This window comes from Aedes albopictus, unplaced genomic scaffold (genome assembly GCF_035046485.1).
Source record: "Aedes albopictus strain Foshan unplaced genomic scaffold, AalbF5 HiC_scaffold_323, whole genome shotgun sequence".
Taxonomy (NCBI): Eukaryota; Metazoa; Arthropoda; class Insecta; order Diptera; family Culicidae; genus Aedes; species Aedes albopictus.
Window position 1 is genome coordinate 1 of NW_026917116.1, and position 23,316 is coordinate 23,316.

The following is a 23,316-nucleotide window of genomic DNA, read 5'->3' on the forward strand; positions in this document are numbered from 1 at the left end:
TGAGTTAGGTTTTATTTTTGCGCATTTTATGTGTAGCAAATGCTTAAACTTGTCTGCAAGACTTAACAGGAATAGCATTCCAGAGATAGGTAATGGGCGTAGTTGAAGAAGTTGCTATAAATAAGTATTATGAAAGGGTCCATATAGCCACAGCTGTAAAGGCGTAGGTTCGATCCCCGCTCGGTCCAGGAACTTTTCGTAAAGGGCTTTCTTGGTTATAGAGTATCTTCGTGGTACTTCCGATATATGTACACATGCAAAATGGTCATTGGCAGAGGAAGCTCTCATGTGGAAGTGTTCATAGGACACTTGCTGAGAAGCAGGCTTGTTGAGACGTTACGCCAAGAAGAAGAAGAAGAATAAGTGTTTATAAACTACAGCCTATTATCGAGGAGTTATCTGGGATTGAGTAATGTTTTATATTCATTAATGATACCTATTTATCAATTGAACACTTTTAAACAGCGATCGCAATGTAAATGACAAGAAAAGATGTACCTCCACAGATAAAAGCCAACGCACCGGAAGCAACCAAAGGCGCAAATTTATGCTTAACGCTATTTTCTAACGGGAATACTCTCACGAACGCCTCGCATGTCTTTGCTTTATGGCTGGTGGCTGGAAGACACCGTTTGTATAAGCAAACGGTGTTCTCGCAACGCGAAAAAAAAAACTTGCTTTCCTCCTCCACCACCACGAGCACTGCTATAAAACACCCGCTAAATGTAGCTTTTTGTCGAATTTCATTGGTTTTTTGAGTGGTCTGTCTCCTCCCTCGCACATTTCAGGGGGACCGTGCCATGCTTACACAACAATCCGACACGAACAAAGGTCGGTCTCACATTGATTTCTTTCATCTTCCTTTGAAGAAAATGCGGGTTTTTGTGTCTACACGAGTCGAACCTATAAAATATTTATAAAACATTACGACGACAATACATCATATTTATATGTATAAAAAGAAAAAAAAATGATACACCAGAGCACTGCTAAATCTTATAACCGTATAATTAAAGGCGATAATTATTGATAAAGATACATAAGACTGTACTAAATCACTCTCGCGAACATTGCGATTCGTTTCTCTCACTCTTGCACGCACGCACGCACGCACGATCGTATCCTCTTCTCTCTGTCGTTCTCACATTAACGGATCATCTGGTCAGGTTGCTTTGATTGGTTGGGTTGCTTCGATTCAATTTGGGGCGGGTGGACTGGGACGTTCTCTCTCTCGACGAAAAAGCGCTTCTCTCAAGACGATAACCGTCCAAAGTATTCCTTCTTCCGACCGACGAGGCCGGAACCGTTTTGCGCCAGCCCAGGCCACTGCACCACGAACAGATCCGTTATCCACTGGAGAATTTGGCCGCTGAGAGAGAGACTTTTCACACGGCAGAAGCTCTCTATGAAAACGATTTTACAGTTACGGTTGATGAAGAACAACTTGGTCAGGAAGGCTACGAGGCAGACCGGAACGCAAGTTCCGGGTCCGTTGGTCAGAATCAGTTCCGGTCGGGACCGGAGCACCACCGGGATGCTGTTTCCGATGGCCATCAAGGTGGTGAATATTGAACTGTAGTAACCCTGGTGGACGTGACGACTCCGGGTGATGGTCACAATCTCGTACTGCTGCTTGGCCAGATCCGGTTCCCGTCGAACCTCTACGTCGATCACCTTGACGACACTGGTCTTGTCGGCCTCGGCGATCACGTACTGCCGGGGAGCGTATTTGGCAAAGTCCAGCTGTTCTACAATCTGCAACATTTCAGCCGTATGCCCTCCGGAACCCATGACGATCATCGTTTTGGCCGGACCTTTCCGCTTGGCCCCTACGATCTGAGCTCCGTCTTTCCGCCGCGAGGTGCATCGTATGGTGACCAACAGATACACTAACCGCACCAGGACCAGCCCAGCCAACACTAGCACCAACTGCAGCCACAGGATCATCTTCCAAAAACGCGAAACTTTCTCCTTTGACGACCCGAACCGAACACCACGACCACTGAGTCTCTTTGCACTTGACGATCGTCCTCGATTATCCACTTGTCCACCTCATCACTTTTGTTTACATATACTTCTTCTTGATCGTCGTCGTCGTCGTTGTCGTCGTGATCGTAGCAGGCTTTGCTTCCCCCCTGCACGGCACAGCAACTTCTGTTTGTCAGAATCTTCCCCCTGCCCTGATGGTTCAATAGAAGAGCGATCTTGACGACGGTCGATCGATCGAGCGATCGAAGAAGGCCAACCCCGTTGACAGGTAACCTCCACCTTCCACACACTTTCGCGTCGCCACGACGACGACCACCACAACGAACGATCAACTCGGATCGGATGAATGAAATTCCTCAGCTGCTGCTTGCTTCCCTCCCTGGCCTGTCTGGATGATGATGGTGATGACGATGACGATGATGATGGGATGGGGCGTCCTACTGTTGCTTCTTCAATGATCGTCAATACCACTACTTTTGCGCAGTGGCGAAAACTTCCACGGGATCAGATTCAACGACCGCACCGAATAACAGCCTACTATGATCTAAACTGCGTGCGAGCGCGGAGACTCGGTTGTCATGGACATTGGACGGACGGATTGGGTAAATTACGCGAGATTCAAACGCCAGTTGAGAAGGGATACACGCACTACATTCCTGCAACACGCAAGTAGGTAGGCCCGTTCGATTGGAATCTTTAATCGTCTCTTTGCGCGAACTGGGTAGGTAGGTATCTGTCACTCGCGGAAAGTTCGGAACCAAGTGTCACGATGACATCCCGTATACAGAAGTGATTTCGCTTCGCGTGTCATCATCATTCGATGACGGTCTGTCTGCGCATGCGGCCATCTATCTAAGCAGGCCGGAAGCATCCGCGTCCGTGTGCTTGAAATGACCGTTATTTGGTGTCCGTGAAGGAACAATAATTGTTATTGGCAACTTCTATCATTTATATTTTTGTAGAATAAGGAACAATCACGATTATTCAGATAAAAGTTTGAGCTAACCGAAACGGAATGGATTGAGTAAATAAGGGGAAAGTTCAACAAAATTCTATTCAAGTATCTCTAGAACGTGACACAAGATGTAACAAGAAACGTATGGTCAAAAGTTAAAAAAAATGAATCATTCGTCTGAGGGTAACTTACCCCGCCTACTTCTACACAACCACTTGCGTGTAGGTCAGTCGACACGTGGGCCTAAGCTGCTGCAGCCGATACAGCACACTGTACTCGATACAGCTCTTGGTGCGAATCACAAACTCCTTCATGTTTTCGTTCTGCGTCAAAGTAGCCTGAATGGTTTCCGCTCGTAACTGTTACAGAACAACATTCGATTAAACAAAATCCAAGCAACCATTGCCCTGCAAACTCACCTCACTGCAACACACAAACAGATTCTCCACCGGTAGGGCGCGACACCCTTCGAACTGGCAGTCCGGATGTTTCCCGGTCAACGTGATGGACAGCTTCCTCAGCCGCTGCAATCGGTGCATATAGCAGAACCCTTCTTTAGTTATCCGATCGGAGACGAAAATCAGATCTTCCAAACTAGGACAGCGCTTGCAAATCTTCCAAAGGCAGACGTTGTCGAACTGCATGTCGTCGCTGATCTCCAGGTGTGCCAGCAGGGGGAATGCACCCGCGAACCCACCGTAGAACGGGTGTCCCGTGGTTACGCCTTGGACCGTGAGCTTCCGCAGGCGGAACGAATCCGGCAGGACGATCAGACCCGTCCCGGTGAGCTCCATTTCCTGGAGACGTTCCATTCCGACACCGACGTAGTGCAGAGTTTTGGTGCGGGTTTCCCTTAGATTTTGGATCCGTTTGATGTGGAAGCGCTCCAGCTGCAGACACTGCCGGTACACGAAGGCCAGGAAGACCTCCTCGATGCGGCGGTATTTGGCCTCGTCCTGCCAGAGGTTCGACTGTCGTTTTAGGGCCTATCACGAGAAGAAAAAGAGGAATTATGCTATCGTCTGTCTCAGGGATTTCCTAGATTTGGTAGAAGGTCATTCGGCATAAAGGACAGTTGGCATAGAAAATGTGCATTCTAATTATGCCAAATAGCCCGTATGAAATGTTGTCTATCATCTGATGAGAGTTTGATTTATTTGCCTATATGTTACGTTCCTTCTTTCTTGAAGATAAAGAAAAACTGTACTTCTAGTTTAAGAGCTAATTTATTTCATCTGTTCAGTTTGGTGGTTTGCTTAGAAGTGACAAATAAATTTTCATTTTGTTGATCTTCACCCATGGCAATGGGCATGGGTGACTATGATCCATATTTCGTCATGCACACGTTGGTGGCATAACATCTCCCCCTTTTAAAAGAGATCGTAGGGCGCAAGCCAAGCTGGTAGCCTGCGATATCTTCCTTGTCGAGCTGGTTCCGGCGAACCAATACTGGTGGGAACCTCGGGCTCATCATCCGTCATCACGTCCTGATTTCCATCGTCATCGTCAGTTGGAACATTTGCTGCGTCGGGAACCAGTTCTTTTAGCGGATCTTCCAGAACCACTGGTGTTGGAACTTGGATTTGGAATTCGTCGAGGAGAAGTGCAAAAGGGAGTTGGTTGTTGGGTGTAGAATCGGCTTCACTTGCATCCGAGAACCGGTGGCGTAGCTGATTCGTATGTGCTCGGATGAGGCGTCCGTTTTCGAGTAACACAGTATACTCCACTGATCCCTTGCGTTCGATGACCTGTCCAGGAACCCATTCGGTTTTGTTTCGGCGATGTACTTGCGCGTACACCAGGTCGTCCGGATTGAAGGCTCTTTTGACCGCTCCGTGTCTTCGGTTGAACTGGTCGTTCTGCTTCTCGTTGACCAGGGTTGGATGCGGAGAACTCGGCTTCAAGAGATCCAGGGATGTCCGCATTTCTCGTCCTAGGAACAGGTGCGCAGGAGATTTACCATCCGGAGCGTTTCGGTTTGGTGTTGACCGGTAAACGGATAGGAACGTCTGAAGGTGCTGGAACGTCACCGTCTTTTCCCCTTCGGCAAGTTTCTTCAATCCTCTCTTCAAGGTGTCGACGAAACGTTCTGCTTGTCCGTTCGATTGTGGGTGATACGGCGCTGTCGTCAGATGCTGGATACCATTTTCGTCACAGAAAAGCTTGAAACTGGCGCTGACGAACTGGGTACCATTGTCGGACACAAGAGTATGTGGGTTGCCATATCTTGCGAAAGTTTCTTGTAGCAGCTCCAGCGTCGCTGTGGTAGTGGTGCTACGGGTCCTGAAAATTTCCGGCCATTTTGAGTAGGCATCTACCACGACAAGGTAGAAGTAGCCATCGACCGGTCCTGCGTAGTCGATATGAATCCTTTCCCATGGTTTCGTTGGTATCGGCCATGATGATAGGGTAGTCTTGCGGGGCAATTTTGCAGCAGCAGCACAGGAACGACACTGGCGCACAAACGATTCAACGTCCTCGTCGATGTTCGGCCAGTACACGAAACTTCTTGCGAGTGATTTCATCCGATCGATCCCGGGGTGTCCACGGTGGAGTTGCCGGATGATGCGTTTGCGGAACCGTTCAGGGACCACAACTCGATCGCCGAACATGATGCAGTCCTGGGTAACTTGAAGACCTTCTCTTCGCGAGTAGAATTGACGTACAGCTGGAGTGTGGAGCTCGCTTGCCGTGCTTGGCCAGCCGTTGCTGATGTGGTTGATTACCTCTTGAAGGACCGGGTCGTCTTGCGTTTCTTTGGCGATCATTTGTGCTGTGACAGGCAAATGGGAAGTAGAGTCGTCGAGGATTGCCTTCACGTCGGTTTCCGTCTGGAGAGCAGCGATAACGTATTCCTCGTCCGGTTTGCTGTGGCAGCTCATCAAGCGTGACAGCAGGTCAGCGTGTCCGAAACTAGCCGTTGGAACAAACTGGATATCGAAGTTGTACAGCAACATCGTAAGCGCCCAGCGCTGGAGACGATTTGCCGTGTAGACGGGAATTCCTTTCTTGCTGCCGAAAATCTTGAGAAGGGGCTTGTGGTCGGTCTGTAGCACGAATCTGCGACCGAAAATCATCTTGTGGAAACGGGTAACTGCAAACACCAACGCGAGCGCTTCCTTCTCGATTTGACCATAGTTTTCTTCCGCAGGTGTGAGCGACCTTGAAGCGTGAGCGATGGCTTTGACGGAGCCGTCGGGAAAACGGTGTAGGATAACGGCACCCAAGCCGTCCTTGGAAGCGTCTCCGGCCACGATGATTTCCTTACTGGGATCGAAATGCGTCAGCAAGAGATTGGAGACCAGGATGGACTTGAAACGGTCGAACGATTTTTGACACTCAGCAGTCCACTTCCAAGGAGCATCTTTCTTGAGTAGACGATCGAGGGGTGCTCGGAGTTGCTTCATCTGTCCAACGAACCGTCCGTAGTAGTTAATCGCACCGAGGTACGATCGTAGTTGCGATACATTCGTTGGAGGTGCCATTTCGGAGATAGCGCTGGTTTTGGCTGGATCTGGGCGGAGACCATCCTTGTCGACGATGTGGCCCAGAAACTTGATCTGCGGCAGGGAGAAACGACACTTTTCGATGCGGAGATGAAAACCATACTCACGAATTCGGTGCAGCACAGCGTGAAGCCTGAGGTCGTGCTCCTCTTGAGTCCTTCCAGCGATTAGGATGTCGTCCAGGTAAGGCTTGACACCAGGAATGCCGGCAACCATGCTGTCGATGATCCTCTGGAACGCTCCAGGAGCCGATTTCACACCGGGCGGCAAACGGTTGTACTGGAACAAACCCTTGTGCGTGTTTATCGTGAGCAGTCGTCGTGATGATTCCTCTACTTCGACCTGGAGATAGGCGTCCGATAGGTCGATGCAGGAGAAGTAACGGCAGCCGGCTAGTTCAGCAAAAATGTCGTCCGGATGCGGTAGCGGATGGCGATCCGACTCGAGTGCGTCGTTGAGACCCGTGGAATAGTCACCACAGATACGTACGGAGACATCGGACTTGCGAACCACGACTATGGGAGCAGCCCAATCGGAGAACTGGACTGGCGAAATGATGCCGTTATCTTGAAGTCTCTGCAGCTCAGCATCAACCTTCGGGAGGGCAGCGTAGGCAACCGGTCTCTTGGGGCAGTACACAGGGCGTGCGTCTGGCTTCGGATAGAGTGTTACCTTCGCTTTTGAGCAGCATCCGAGCGTGGACTGGAACACTTCAGGAAACTTGGCATGAAGTTTCTGCATCGTTGCGTTCGAGTTTTGCTGGATGTTGTTGACCAACGAGCTGAATGGAACCGACCAGAGATCGAACTGATCGATTGTTTCGATTCCGAGTACGTTGAGATCCGGATTGCTTGTGACGAAAATGCGGCCAGATTTTGTCACGTCTTGAACGGTGATTTCGGCGTTGAACTCACCTAGGATCCCGATGCTGTCACCAGAGGCACTCACGGCGTCGACTTCCGATGGATTGATGACAGGCTTGCCCACGGATGTCCAAGTGCGCTTGGAAATAATGGTGATGTCGGAGGCACAATCGAGCTGCAACGTTGCGGGCGAACCGTTGATTTCGATCTTGACGTACTTCCGCTTCTTCGTGAGGTCAACTCGCTTAACCGAGATACCTTTGGACTTGACGACGTCTTTCGGTTTCGGTTTGTCGACCTGCTTCGATGACTTCTTTTCGGATGAGGAGCAGTAGCCTTCCTTGTGGCCCTTCCGCTTGCACTTCGTACAGGTATGCGACTGGTAGGGACACTCCTTGACGTAGTGTAGATCCCCACAGAACCAGCAAGGTGTTTTCGGTGACTGCGACTTCTTCTCCTTCCGACTTGAAGTACGATGATGGCGAGAAATTGCGTGAACGTTTGACTTGTCCCCGCAGCCTTTCTCGATCATCTGGGTGTCTTGCTTGAGGTTGATGATGCGGTTGCACTCCTCAACCAGATTTTCAAGCTTGAGAGTGGCACCGTCGGCGGGCGGCGCGTTTTCTTCAGCTTCCAACTTTCCGATCAGTCTGGTCCGGATGTCCGAATCGCGCGGTGACTGGAGACCGCATACGAACCTGAGAGTCTTGAATTGGTCGCTGGACAGTTTTTCCATCTGGAACGCTTCACAGTGCTTGTTGACCGACGCGGCGTATGACGAAAAATCATCGGCGTCGTTCTTCACGTATTGAAGACACTGGTACCGAGCGTTGAAGAGGGACTTTTGGCGTCCGAACAGCTTCTTCAGCTTCTTCACGGTGTCTTCGAATCCAAAATCCCGCGGATGGTTCGGCAAAACGCTGTTCACGTAGCGTTCATGGAACTGCGTACCGATTTTCCGCAGAAGCAGCCTGACCTTCGCCTTGTCGTCCAAATGCTTACCGTCCTCCTTGAACACGTCCTCGTACCGAGCGTACCACGAATCGAAAAAGATGCCGCCGTCCGGATCGTATTGGAACTCGTCGATTCCGGTGGAGAGTGACTCGATGATCTTCTCGCTTCCAGCTTGATTGGCGTTACCCTGCTGAAGAGCTGCAATCTGCTGCTGCTGGGTTGCGATGAGATCCGTCAGCCGGAGAATCGCTTGCTTCAGATCGGCGTCGGCCATTCTTGATTCTTGACTGGGTTGAGGGCTTCAGTGGTGGAACGGAATTTGTCTTGATGCTTGGCAGGAACAGGGCTTGAATTCGCTTCCGGGATAACAGGAACTTTTCCTCGTCGCCAACTTTTGTTACGTTCCTTCTTTCTTGAAGATAAAGAAAAACTGTACTTCTAGTTTAAGAGCTAATTTATTTCATCTGTTCAGTTTGGTGGTTTGCTTAGAAGTGACAAATAAATTTTCATTTTGTTGATCTTCACCCATGGCAATGGGCATGGGTGACTATGATCCATATTTCGTCATGCACACGTTGGTGGCATAACACTATAGCTTATTCTAGAACAGGGCTGCCCAACGTACGGCCCGCGAGAACATTTAGTGCGGCCCGCGGCACGATTGGACAAAAATGATATTAGAATTTAGCCCGAGTTATTATTATTCTGAATATTTTCCTTTTTCAATGGAAATGTATTTTAATAATTTAAAAAAATAAAATGACTTTTTAGAGTATATTTTGTAATTTTTTTAAAAGATTTAAAAATATACAAGCATTCGGTTTGAGTGTCCTACAGAATTGAAGTAAAAGATTCTTAACAATAAAATAATGTGTAATGTGAAAATTCGCTTGATAAGATTGTATTGTTCGTGCAGTTGAAAATCTGAATTTTTGACACGCGAAAATCGATTTCTCTCCTAATCCGTATGTCGGACGTACGTCGGGTATAGTGCACTGGATAGAGGGCCAGGTCCACTGTCCAGCGCACTACGTCTGACGTTACGTTTCACGTATGGATTTTGAGAAAATTCGATTGTCGGGTGTGGGGAAACTTCGGGTTTTAACCGCGACGACAATAAAACAAAATAGAAAGATTACGCCATAAACTTAATTTAGGAAAAACATGAAAAATTTAAGCACAATTATTGAAGTTTTCAGAGATTTTTTTGTGCTATTCAATAGCTCTGTCTGGTACCACATTGTTATTGAAACATGTTATTGAAACTTCCTAAATACTTTGTCAAGCTCCAATATTTTGCAAGAAATCAAAAAATCTTTCAAATTTCATTAGAAACATTAAACTGCAAAAAAGTTCTTTTCTATTATCTAGCCATGCTCAGAAAAGATAAAAAAAATAATGTATTATTAACGAATTTTTATTTCTGGCCCGTCGACTGGTATGCAGTTTCACCAGTGGCCCGCGGCCGAAAAAGGTTGGGCAGGCCTGTTCTAGAAGCTTAATATCAAAATATGATATTCGTCGAGCATATTGTTTTCCAGTAGTTATGTAGTTAGAATTCAAACATCACTTCCTTGGTACACTGAAATGAATTTTGTTGTAAAAACTACCGATTCCATAGTAAAATTACTAACCGTACCTATGATTCTCAACCGACAACAATTTCCAGTTAATTCCACTAAAACACTGTCAACTTAACTAGCAGTGCAGTTAACATTACCAAAAATAATCTTAATTTAACAAATCAGCATTGTATTTCTAACCATACTGTGTTGTAAAATGTGAGCCTTGGAAAAAATAACAATGTTTTGTTGTTGAGACGACTATGCATTTAGTTGAATTTACTACAATGCATTGTAATTTCAAGCATATTTCAGTCACCTTAACAGATTTTGTTGTCAGTTGAGAATCATAGGTACGGTTAGTAATTTTACTATGGAATCGGTAGTTTCCACAACAAAATTTATTTCAGTGATAGTGATGTTTAAACCTTTAAACTCTAACATTTTCGACGCTAACATCACATATTCATAGGTACTAAATGATTGAAAAATCCGTTAGAAAGCAGATCTGAATTAAATCCTGGACAAATGTCGGGAGTATAACTTGCAAACTCATCATCAGTTCATTGATTCTTAAGCAGTGTACGATTGATTGAAAATAAATGAACTTTGACATATAATGTTTTAGAAAATAGTTTTCCGTCGAAATTACGCGCAACACTGGATGGAACAAAACCAAGGGTTCTTATCGCAGACGAAGTGCCTGTTAAAGTAGGCATAAGCAAGTGCGATACTAACCATGCCATGACATTAAATAGTATGTATGTAGTAGATTAGTAAAAAATCATCCCTGGGCTTGGATTATATCTTCCAGGAAGCTTTGATTTCAGGCATGTGATCGATGTGCTTTGCAGTAATGATTGGAATAGCTGAATGTATAATCAATGGCAAACAATTCTGTAAAAATCAGATCTTCAAATCATCTGATATAGTTATACTGATCATGATGCTGCATAGTATATCGAACATTTGTCGAAGTCATTTATGTGCCGGGAAAATATAATTCCAAGTTGGTGAGAATATTACAAACTGAGGGAGGGTAATAGACCCAGTCAGACCCCTGAATGGGCAATGTGGGTTAGTGTATGGGAATGCCATTGAAGGTTTGTAATATTCTCCGAGGCTTTCGAAATCCAACAGGGCGCATCCCCGGGTTGCGGATAGGGTGGAAAAGGAAGATTTTTCGCCTTTGTACTGTAATCAGCCAATGTGATATTATCTCCTATGGTGTTGTAGTGCGAATGAATGATCTCATTCTATGGGAATTCGAACCTTGTAATGTATTGTTTATTAACTTCAATTTTCTAAGCTTGACAAGGTTTTGAAGACAAACATGAGATGAGAGAATTGCCTAATAGGAAAGTCACATCAGCAAAGCTTTTACATATGCAAATGCTATCCATGGGGTCATGTCTAGCATTTAATATGTATGGCAATGACTGGTTCTTACCTAGGGGTACTACAAGACCACGCGGACAATTCGATTGCAGGCTTAACTGGGGATAATATATTTTCCAGAACTGAAGAGACATTTTTTTCGGGGTAACTGGCGAGTCAGAGAGGATAGAAGTTTCCGTTTGTTATAATTGACGCTTTTTCTTTCTATGACTTGCTCGGCATTTTGTGGATTATTGTTTTTTTAGTTTTGGAAGGTATGCGATTCACTATTGAGCCTTAAAATTATTTTGCATCTGAATAGCATTGATATTGTCAAGTCTGTACCAACACCCTAATCTTACACCAAAATCAAGACCAAAATACTCTTTTCCTATCCCATGGCGTTTATGTGGCCAGCAAAGACTGTTGTGGTGAAAACGCTGCGTGAAACTGGGAACACGGACTGATGAGTGTAGATAGTAGTAGTTAAAAGTAACACTGTTGATAGGAAGTCGTCTTCATGAAGAGCGCTATATAAAAACCAAAACGTATGTAAATATTTATTAGGAAATAAGATGTATTTAAGGACATAGTTGCAGGGGTTACAAAATGGCAGCGAGTATGGCCGCCACTCTCTCCCTTATACCTCCCTCCCCTCACCATAGTCGTCGAGAAGCGCGGAAGTTAGCGAACAATTTCTCAAAATTATACTTGCTTACCTTCTCAAATTGCACTCAGGTTGCTACTTGTGGTAGACAACTATATTTTTCATCCGTCAGGAAGTACTGCTTTTCAATTTTCACAATATTTTCACAATTTCGTGCCAAAATGTAGCACACACTGCACTTTTTTTTCTTCGACAAGCGCGTCACCCTTATTTTCAAAACACTTTTTAACAGTCTTCTACACAACACAGCACTGTAATAAGTTGATCGATTACGTGAAATTGTCCGCACTTTCGCCTGACCTACCGTTTATCGCGAAAAACTTACGCGTTTTCCACTTTCGTGGCCGAAAACCCGGATCAATTTACATCGCGGTTCGCTAAAACGGAAAAGCGTACCGTTAACTGGGTGGTATTGTTCAACGTACGGTGAAATTGATAAAACCGCAGTTCATGTTTATCACGAAACAAGGCTGTTATTTTGTTAATCTTTGTAACTATTTTAAATATCATACTTCCAATGTGATTTCAATAGATAACAGAACAATCGTTCGCTGTTTATGAGTTGAAATTACATCAATTAATGTCACCCCATAACACGGTAGTTTTCTACGGTCAGAGAGAAAAAGTACGAGAGAAGAGAGGAGAGAGTTGTCAACAAAAACGTAAATAAAGTGGTGCACAATGGGATAATTGGTGAAAATATTGGACAAGGTAAGGGTTTACATAAATTTAAAAATATTTTATAAGAACAAATTGTGTTGGTGGGCATATGCAATAAATCATATGTGTGCCAAAATTCAAAGGTACAACTGCTATTTTAATATAGCTCATTTTGGAACGTTTTTGTTAGTTTATTTGACCAAGTCACACTACACTGTGCGCCGTCTGATTTGTTTGTTTTGAGTGGGTGGTTGAGAGGGTTATTAGAGCGGGAGCCAAGCTCATTATTATGATCTCGAGCAACCTTCACCTTAATAAAATGATTTGAATTACAGCATTGAAGCTGCTAGCATAAAAAGGCTGCTTTCAATAATTGGTCCAACGCGTGAAAGATGACTTTCGTACTCAACAAAGACTATTCAGCCATTACCCCTCCTTATCAGTGTTGGTAAACTCACACTCAAAGCACACTCATGAGCCGCTCCTGCGTGAGCAAACTCGTGCGCGATTCTGAATCGTTTTCTCACGCGCGAGTTTTTCATGCAAAATCTCGCTTTCACGAGTCAAGCGCCGAAATCTCATTTGCTTGTAAAACGAATTCATATCAATTTGAACGACATCCAATGTTGTTGTACGCTAGATATGCTTTTCTTCTATCATGCAATCCTAAAAACTTCGATGTAAATAATAACAACACCCAGAAATAAAGCAATGAGTGTAATCATGAGTTAACTCATGCATGATTTTTTCGGCGATGAGTTTGGCGAGTCAAGAATCGCACGTGAAACAACTCAACCATGAGATTTGAGAATTTGAGTTTTTACCAACACTGCTCCTTATCATCGGCTTTGGACTGATTTGCGCTTTCATTGCCCCACCAAACGCTGCAAAATGAAAAATGAAAATGAAATGTAGTAGATTAGTAAAAAATCATCAGTTATTAGGCCATATTGATGAAACTTAATAAATAATCTTCACTCAGATCTCTGTAAAGTTTCCACAGTTTCACATAGATTTAGTAAAGAGTGATAGAATGAAAAGCGTCTGACCAACTGTAGTGACTAACAACGAATGATTTATTGAGGGGATACAAATCCAATGCTTACTGTTATAACCTAGCAGTCGATCCGGCAGCACTGGACGCTGCCAACCGCAACGAGAGAAAACGAGCTACTTCCGTCGACGCTACGACTGCTCGGCGAACACGTCAGAACAGAAGAGCAACCACGAGAGCAACATCGTTTCTATATTGACTCTCTGTAAAACAAGTTAAAGTTAAATAAATAGTTTTCATTCTAAGTAATTACAATTGTTTGTCTGTATACTTGATCCGGAATATTGTGCGGTTGTAATACTTACTATGTTAACACCCCCCCCCCCTTAAGTGTGTATTTGTATTAAACCCAATAACCTAGGATAGGATGCGTCACGTAGTCAGCCGATTTGAGACCATTCTGCTGTCAAACGGAGACCAGTCGCTGATTGGTCGAAATTGATATCGGTTTGCTGCGTTCAGACCGCTTTGTTATTGCTTTGGCAGTGTTGTTAGTTATGCTATTCCAATTGCAAATAATGGTATACCATATACGGTGCGAAATATACATCTAAGCTTCAATCCTTAAATTTAAATCGTTTGAAAGATTTGGAATAAAGAAATGTGACAGCACTGGATTTCCATCGTCGACGAAATCGAATGAAAAAATAACAAGGCAGGCGAATTTCTGTTGTCACATCCTATCCTCTAATAACTTCCTATCTTGTTGCAGTTTATGTCCAGGAAACGCCTTGGTCAGGATATCCGCCGCCTGAAGATTGGCAGCCGCGTGTTCCAGCTTGATCGACTTCGCCTCTACTTGTTCTTGAACGAAGTTTTGTCGCACGTCGATTAGCCCACCTCCTTCTCAACCAGGCAAATTGAGCTCTTGTTGTCGCACTTGATGACCAGGGACTCGTCGATACCGTACACCTCACGGATGGACCCTCGCCACCAGAGGGCCTCTTGACTGACCGTGGAAAATGCCATGTATTCCGCTTCCGCGGTCGATAAAGCAACAGTTGCTTGCCTTTTAGAATTTTAACTTCTCCCGTTGCTTCGTCCTTGACCACACACGATTCCCTCGACAATTTTATGCAATAGCCCTTGTAAATTCTTCGATCACAGGTCACTGGTGAAACCGATACTGTTGGATAGCGCCATCATATAAACAACTTGAGATTGTTCAATAAGGCATTTTATGAGACGTTTCAAATCAGCGGTTTTTGAATGTTTACCAGTTTTGAAGTCCAACCGCTGGGCCCATTTATTTACATTTTCGCTAGCATAACATGTGATACAGGCCCATCCAACAAACGGGGTTCATTTAGCTGCGAAAGTGCGTCAATCCGTCCACTATAATCAATACCCGTAGACCGTGGGGATGTTTTTTCATCTGCTAGTAACATGATGCAGCTCGGGGGATTGATACATGCCACATTAGAAACCGAAACATCTCTGCCAGCTAAAATCTGATTGGCGCTCACCAAATGTTACGCTACTTTTCGCGAAAGCAAAAACATCAAATGTAAACAATAACAATGAGCGGCCCACCGGTAGAACGTCTCGTAAAATAGCTTATCGCAGCAATCATCTGTTTTTGAAGACATTTGTAATGTTCATTAAGTTCTTCATTCTGATTGAAACCTTCAACTAATAAAGACGTTATATTGTTAGTCTCAGTTTTACTTGCCCGGTTCAAATCCACACTTGCTTTCCAAGAGGTTATGGGCTCTCGGCTGTGAATCCGAAACAAGATCAAGGTTGTTGAAGATTTTTTGAAGAAGACGAATCCAGGAGCGGTAGATCAAAATGGGCGATCGGATGGTTTGTTTCCCGAAGTTGAACGGCTCAAATTTCGACAACTGGAGTTTCAAAATGATGTTTCTTCTGACCAAGGAAGGTTGCTGGAAGCTCGTCAATAAACCGAAGCCGAACCCTGCTCCTGCAAAAAGACGAACAAGCCCTAGCGACAGTTGGTTTAGCCGTTGAAGACAGTCAGCTCGTCCATATTAGGAAGGCCAAGACTGCAGCTAAAGCCTGGAAAAGTTCGGAGAATTGCCATGTAAAGCGGACTCTGAGCACCAAGGTCTCGATCATGCGTGGGATTTGTGCGTTGCGACTGGAGAACAACGGTGACATGGAGATCCATATCGGAAGATTGGTGGAACTATTCGACAAGCTCAACGCACTTCAGCCCGACAAGGTGCTGGATCAAAGTTGGCTGGTGGCAATCATGTTCAGCAGTTTCTCTGAAAAATACGATGCGCTTGTGACTGCATTGGTGGCTAGATTTAAAGACGATTTGACGCTGGATCTTGTGAAAGGTAAGCTAGTTGATGAGTGGAGTAAGCGGAGAAATCGTAGAAACATTGAAGACTCAGAAACGGCGCTCCAAACCGATCCAAAGGTCATGAAATGTTTTTTCTGCAAGAAACACGATCATCAAAAGGCAGATTGTCAGAAATTCAAGTCCTGGAGAGAAACCCAGGAAAATAAAACGAAAATTCCTAAGGAGAAAGCCAACAATGTGCATCAAGGCGACGATGACGAGCATTGTGGATTCTGCGTTGAAGATACAGGTGCTCAAGATAAGCGTTGGATCCTGCCACATCGCAAACTACCGAAGTTTTTTCGATTCAATTGATGAAGGTGTACGTGAAGACATTTGGGTATCAAACGGAACCAAAGTGAAGTCCTCTGACCGTGGATCTGGGAAGCTTGAATTGCTGGATCATGCTGGTAAGAAGCGAACTGTTACGATGGATGCGGTATTGTTTGTACCAGAAATGAAATCAAACCTGATGTTAGTGAAGCGTTTAGGTAGTACAAAAGGGTGAGTTTTGATCGAAACGATGCGAAAATTCCACAAAACGGAGTCATTGGAGACATAGCGAAACAGCGAAACAACTTGTTTGTCCTGGAAACGTTGAAGCAATCCGTATCATTGGTTACGTTTGGAGAACATTGTATCCATGAATGGCATCGGTGGCAATCACGGCCACCGTGATTGTGAAGCTGTGAAGAAGTTGTGCGATTGATTAGCGTGAAGTACAAAATGTGTGACTGCAGCAGTGAATGTGAAGTTTGCATACAAGGAAAAATGCACCGACTTCCGTTTCCGAAGGAATCCCAGAGCAAGTCAAGCGAAATTCTGGAATTAGTGCACAGTGACGTTTGTGGTCCCATGCGAACTGCAACTCCAGGAGGAAGGAGGTTTTTCCTAACACTGATAGACGACCATAGCTGCAAAGTTTTGCGCAGGAAGTCAGATGTACTATCGAAGCTGAAAGAGTTCGTAGAAATGACGAAGACTCAGTTTGGACGAATTTCCAAGATCATACGCCTGGATCGTGGCGACGAGTATACCGGACACAATGTGAAAGCCTATCTGAAACAAAATGGGATCAAGCGTCAGTACACTGCACCATACACGCCCGAGCGAAATGGAACAGCAGAACGCAAGAGTAGAAGTTTGGTTGAGATGGCGAGGTGTATGTTGATTGATACTGGTTTGCACAAACGTTTTTGGTGGAGGAGCAGTGATGACAGCGAATTATCTACAAATCTACTATGTATGTACCGTCAAAAGCAATTGAAGGAGCTCCCTATGAACGATGGTTCGGATCGAAACCAAGTCTCAAGCACATTCGACGTTTTGGTAGGTACTGGTGTATACTGCCACGTTCCTGGTGAGAAGCAGGTGAAGTTGTTATGCCATTGCAAGCTAGTGGTGATGTTGATCCTGAAGGTGATCGTCAACTTGGATGTGGAGCTGCGAATGATTCTGACGAAAAATACTGGTTCTCCGATGATGAACACAAGTATATCCAGTGCAGACACCTTTGTGGAGCTTAAAGTGAATAATGAAACCGAGCAGTTGCAACGATCAACCCGATCTACCAGAGGTGAGATGCCAAATAAGTATGCTTGTAGTGTAGAAGCTGAAGTTCAGGTGAAGCACTGTTACGCCCATAGAAGGTACAGTGGCGAGAGGCAATAATGGAAGAATTGCAGTCTATCAAGCCGAATCAAACTTAGAAACTGGTTGACCTGCCCCCAGGGAAACGTGCTATTGGCTGCAAATGGGTTATCACACAGAAACGAAAATCGAACGGACAAGTTCAATGATACAAGGCGAGATTAGTGGCCCAAGGATTTAGTCAACGTTACGGTACAGACTACTATGAAGTTTTTGCCCGTCGTTCGACAAAAAACTTTCCGGGCGCTGATGAGTGTGGCTGTCAAGCGACAAATGATTATGAAACAATTTGATGCGAAGACCGCTTTTCTCCATGGGCAACTTGAGGAGGAGATGTTCATGAAACAACCTCCTTTGTTTGCAGTCAAGAATGCCGAAAACAAGGTTTGCCGCTTGAAGAAAAGCTTATACGGATTGAAACAGGCTAGGCAGCTCTTGCCTGGAATCAACGGCTTCACGAAGTATTGCTGTCCATTGGTTACCAACAAGGCGAAGCTGACCCATGCTTGTACCGGAAATGCGTGAATGGCAGGTGGAGTTACGTGCTTATTTATGTGGATGACCTCATAGCGGCCAGTGAAGATCGGACGTTCGTGGACATCCTGGAAAGAACCTTGAAGAACGAGTTCGAAATTAAAAGCCTTGGAGATATTCGATGATATTTGGGACTGGTGGAACGTAACGATACCGGCGATTACGTCATCAGTCAACGCAAGTACATAGCTGATGTTGTTTAATGTGCCAGCCTCCAAGAAGCAAAGCCATCAAATATTCCGATGGATCCTGATTACGAGAAACATGCTGATCAAGAAAATTCAATCCCGGACAATCAGTTGTGTGCAGTCTTCCCAAACGAACGCCAAACTCGCTAAGTACTGCTGTATTTATACTCCGCCTGTACTCTGACTGTGCGTTCGTACCGCAACACACAAATCAGTACCCAAACGTGTACTTATGTTCAAAGTTCATTTCAAACACAAGTTCGAACATATGTACAGTACATGTGTACCCTGCGAAACGAAGTGGGAAGCAATCACGCAAAAAAGAACTTTCTCGAACGACGATTGACAGTTCGGCACCAATCGTTTGCCAATCCGAACGCTGCTTCGGGTTTCATTCTCGGTTTGTGCTCGGATCGATTTTCGTTTTGTACTTCTGTACGTACACAAGTTTTGTACTTGAGTACTCTTCGGTACGGAGTACGGTAGCAAACACGGGTACTCCGATGTTTGACGTTTGATGTTCAACACAAGTGCGAGAAAACGTACAGAAGTTGAACATGTGTCAAGTTTGTGGGAAGACTGGTTGTGTGGTAGTTTCGATGCCATCGAGTAGGCGGTGTGGTTGTGATGGATCATATTACACATGCTGTCAACAAGAATGGATGTGAAAACTCCACATTGGCGACAAGGTTGGGATTCAGGACGGATCCATTGGCCGTGTTAGACGAAAGAAGTGCTGCAGCAGATGATGAAAAGGTTGTTCCACACTGGCTGGTGGAATTGGAAAAGAGAGATCGCTGGATAGGAGGAACTTCGTAGACTTGGTGGACGACTCCCTTCTTGGCAGTGGACTGTATGGTTCGAACTTGGAATGTAAGGAAACCGTTGGGTTGGAAATACTTCTTGAACGTGTGAGACGATTTCCTTACTGGAGAGCACTTGAACACTTCACTTGGTCTTGACACTTGGACTTGGAATAGAAACACTACTTCACTTTACACTTCGATACTTTCTCTTTATTTTCACTTTCTGTTCACTTTTACACTTTGGTACGATTATATTCGCGGTTGAAATGAAACTGAACTCCGGTCTGGTTGCACTGCGCTATTTATACCCATTTGGGGTACTTCTCGAACTTTCGGGTATCTTCCAGTTAGCGTGCATCCAGAACTTTCAGGAGCTTTCGTGGTTGGTGCTTACGGTCGCCTGCTGTCATATTGGTGCTACCTATCCTAGCTGTCAAACCGGCAGACTAGCGATCAGCGCTCTCACTCATTGTTTACAATTCACATGTGAGTGAGCGAGTAGGAAGACGGGCGCGTTTAAACGTAAATTTAGAAATATACAGAATAACATACGAAAAGGACCTAAACCAAGCATGACATACAAAAAGGTCTTGATACAAAATAGTGTTTTACAAATTCGATTTAAAAATGATTTCTGCAGCGTAATAAACTTCTTCCGGTACGGAACAAAGGTTAAGCCATGTTTCCTGCTGAAGACTTTGAACATCCGAATCATCTGTTGAAGCGTGTCTACAAGATTAAGTTCTTTTCCTGCACCTGCCGAAATACTCATCAAGTTACAGTACCACAAGCTTCTCTTTGGCAAGACTTGAGTTGCTATAAAGAAAATCCGGAAGAAACTGATCCTTGCCTCGTTTTCTGGCCCAGGAAGGAAGATCGTTACATCATCGGTAAGAAGGAGAAAGTTTGGCAATTATATATACTGTCTGATTCCCGACGGATAGCATCTGATCGGGTCAGACAAAACAAAATCTCGCCCTGAAGTAGGCAAAGGGATATAAATCCGGCCAGTATAGCCGGGAATGTAAAAACAAAAGTTGCCGTAGCAACGGATACGATCCGTTGGGGCTAGAAATAAAATGCTCACCTCAAAAGGGAGCTACCGTAGCGACAGATACGATCTGTCGGGTCCGGTTGTTGTCAGGAAAGAAGCTCGCCTTAGTAGGGAGCTGCTGAAGCGACGGATTCGATCTGTCAGGTCCAGCGACAAATTGCTCACCTTAGAAGGGAGCAACCGTAGCGGCAGTTTCGAGCTGTCGGGTCCGGTGGTTGGTTAAAAAAAAACAGATGGGAGTTGCTGAAATAACGGACTCAATCTGTCGAGTCCACGAGAATTGCTGGTATTATAAGGCAACAACTGAAGTGGCAGTTTCAAGCTGTCAGATCCGGTAATTGTAAAAATGTAACAAATCTTATCTGCCCTGTTCAGAAAACATTGTAATAATATTGATTACAGCAAATGCATAAATCAAAAACGCTGTGCTCTACGCTGTAGTTCATTGCTGAGTAACGTGGCAATGCTAAACCGGCTAAACCAAATGATAACGGGGATAAATTATCAAAAACGCATGATATCGTGGAACGTGCGGTACAACAATGGGAATAACTTAAGGCTGGAATACTAATAAAAAAATAAGAGTTCCGCATCTTTGATATCTGTAGCAGCCAAGACTAGAACGATACAGCTGTCACTACTGAACTTGGCCAAATATCAACGGTGTAAGACGTTCTTGTAGACCACTATGAAACATCGAAGCCCAACATGAAAGAAAAGAAGATGTGGTAGTTTCGATGCCATCGAGTAGGCGGTGTGGTTGTGATGGATCATATTACACATGCTGTCAACAAGAATGGATGTGAAAACTCCACAAGTTGTATTAACAGATCGTTGGAAAGCTTTTTTATTTTTCAAGACCGGATATTTCAGCATCAATATCAATATTGAGCCGGAAGACAGCAAATCCATCGCAGCAGGACTGGAATGAACTGAAGAGAGTTGTACGCTATTTGAAAGGGACCTACGACATGAAGTGGCGCCTAAGCAATGTTGAAGAACCTTCCGGACTTGTAGATATGCCGATGCTGACTGCAAACACGTCAGTTTGCGTAGTAGGTTTATCTTTGGCGTCCTGCCCGTCCTGCCTGGAATGCCGTCTTGAGACTTGACCACGCTTCGTGCGTCTTTGCCTTCTATGATCCATGATCTTTTGCCAGGCTATGATTACGTGGTTCGATACTAAGACAGATAATCGCGAGAGCTCGTTTCGACAGATTCACGTTTACCTCGGTACATTCTGGAGCGTCCACCGTTGGCCACGTTCCTTAGCGGATCATTACCATCCGCATGACAAATGACCACGAAACGTAGTTTACGCGCTTTTTCAATTTTTCCATCGATATGAAAAACATACCACCGCCTAGAATCTTCGGAGCAATATCCGCTTGTCCTCCTCCGCTACTACCACTAGCTTCTGTTGAAAATAAAAACAGCTATTTCCACCATATTTACGTACCAGTTGATACTCAGCTCCACTGAGCTGTGTGATGCACCTCCAAGGCTGCATTTACAACCAAACAGCTTCTTCACTTCGTCTTTCGTTACCATCGTATCCGCTTCTGGCTTGATTTCCATTACCGTTTTGGTTATCACTGCCACCGGAACGTCTGGTTTTGTTTCTGCTGTCTTGAAACATCTTCTAAATCTCAAGTGTGAACAAATTTTGAAGTGGAAAAAAAATCTTTGGCTTGTTGATTGGTCGTTTCTATGGTTACTCGTACCATGGCCCATAAGAATCCTCGAAAGATCTTTTACTGGAATCCCTGTAGGGGCTCTTGAAATACCTAATCCCTGATTAATTTTCGGGCTCATCAATTAATTTGGAGGATGGGAAGCAAGAAGTTATTACTTATCGAAGATAATCAAGTTTGCTGATGTTGATCAACGAGAAATTCAGCAATAGAACTTAACTTGTAGCTACCCTACCTTCAATTTCTCCTTGGACAGCGCGATCAGCACCAAACATCGATCGTAGCTTTCGATCTCCTGCTCCCACAGCATCTGCTGGTGTTCTTCCAAACCCATCTCTATATCCTTCATCCGGGTGAAGTGCAGCTGCATATACGACGGATACACGCACCGGTGGTCCAACGTCAAGCTCAAATCGGTCAAGTGCGGACCGAACCGGCGCAGGGCCATCACGGCCACCACGAACGACCGATGATCACGGATCACGACCTGCATCTTCCGATAGGGACGGACCGATCGATTCAGAAAGTACTCGTACTCCAGCACGGAATTATGCTCGTCCTGCAGCAGGGCAAGATCGACCCGGAGCGTGAAGCCGTGCAGTAGGTCGCTAGAACTGATCAATGCGAACCAGCGGGTGCAGACTTCCGTTGCCGGGAGGATAGCGTACCGCGGCAGCTGCCGGAAGATGCACATCAGAAGCTGTGGGTGGGAAGAGGATGAATGAAATATTTCACACTGCGTGACCGACGTGACGTCACTTACCTTGTCCGGCAGCTGCGTGATGGAACATTTTGGATAAACTTTCCGCTGGGCGTGCGTCCTTTTGGGCATCTTTTTGGCACGAGTTCGAGTGATGTGCATTGAATGACAGTCTATTGAACACTTTTTTAACGAATAACCGATGCTGGAGTTGGAAATTAATCAGAATTTTCCGAAATTATTGCACCCAGAACCAACCGAACCGAACGCGAGCACGTTTTGTTTATAAAATTTAATTTCAGGACAAAATTTGTTAAAATGTCTTCGATGATGGTAACGGGGATAACGGTCGCTTCAAACAACTCTACTTTACCGATATCTTTCACACGCATTGAACGCACCCCGCTGTCAAATTTGACGTGCGCGCCGTTTGTTTTCCTACCAGCATTAGACGCACCCTATGTGCACAGCTGCCAGATATTTTACAGATTTTCGATAATTCATACAGATAGCGGTTTGTAAATATCAAAAAATCGGATTTTTATTATCCGTTGCAAGGAAAATTATCAAGCAAAGCTATTCGAAAACGCTAATAGATGTGCGCTGTTGATGGGATAGATTAAAAAAAAAATGTATGGGATACAGATTTTCTAAAATACTCGTAGATTAAAAAAAATATTTGGCAGCCCTGCCTGTGCGCGAAAAAAATGTCAACCCGCGAGCAAGAATCCAATAAGAATTTTCACTTGGCCGTCGCGATTCTTTTTGCGTGCGGCGCGGATTGTCGCCTTG

At 44.9% G+C, this 23,316-nt stretch overlaps 2 protein-coding genes across 2 annotated transcripts; both read right to left on the minus strand.

Annotated features, from left to right (window-relative positions):
- Positions 1 to 879: 879 nt before the first annotated feature.
- Positions 880 to 2,749, minus strand: LOC109432048 (UDP-N-acetylglucosamine transferase subunit ALG14 homolog). The gene has a single exon (XM_019676898.3). It carries the CDS (start codon positions 1,945 to 1,947, stop codon positions 1,252 to 1,254), a length of 696 nt encoding a protein of 231 aa, XP_019532443.2. The 5' UTR covers positions 1,948 to 2,749; the 3' UTR covers positions 880 to 1,251.
- A 259-nt stretch (positions 2,750 to 3,008) lies between these two features.
- LOC109432049 (uncharacterized) lies at positions 3,009 to 22,816 on the minus strand. The gene is made up of 4 exons (XM_029867789.2): positions 22,588 to 22,816; positions 22,060 to 22,524; positions 3,364 to 3,930; positions 3,009 to 3,303 (listed from the first exon to the last, which is right to left on the minus strand). The coding sequence occupies exons 1-4, from the start codon at positions 22,684 to 22,686 to the stop codon at positions 3,148 to 3,150; spliced, it is 1,287 nt and encodes a 428-aa protein (XP_029723649.2). The 5' UTR covers positions 22,687 to 22,816; the 3' UTR covers positions 3,009 to 3,147.
- Between the last annotated feature and the right edge of the window lie 500 nt (positions 22,817 to 23,316).

Coding starts and splice junctions, on each gene's coding strand:
- LOC109432049 (XM_029867789.2), bottom strand. CDS start 22,686: ATGCACATCACTCGAACTCGTGCCAAAAAGATGCCCAAAAGGACGCAC. Junction 22,525..22,587: donor TCACGCAGCTGCCGGACAAG/GTAAGTGACGTC, acceptor TCCCACCCACAG/CTTCTGATGTGCATCTTCCG. Junction 3,304..3,363: donor TGTTTGTGTGTTGCAGTGAG/GTGAGTTTGCAG, acceptor GTTCTGTAACAG/TTACGAGCGGAAACCATTCA.
- LOC109432048 (XM_019676898.3), bottom strand. CDS start 1,947: ATGATCCTGTGGCTGCAGTTGGTGCTAGTGTTGGCTGGGCTGGTCCTG.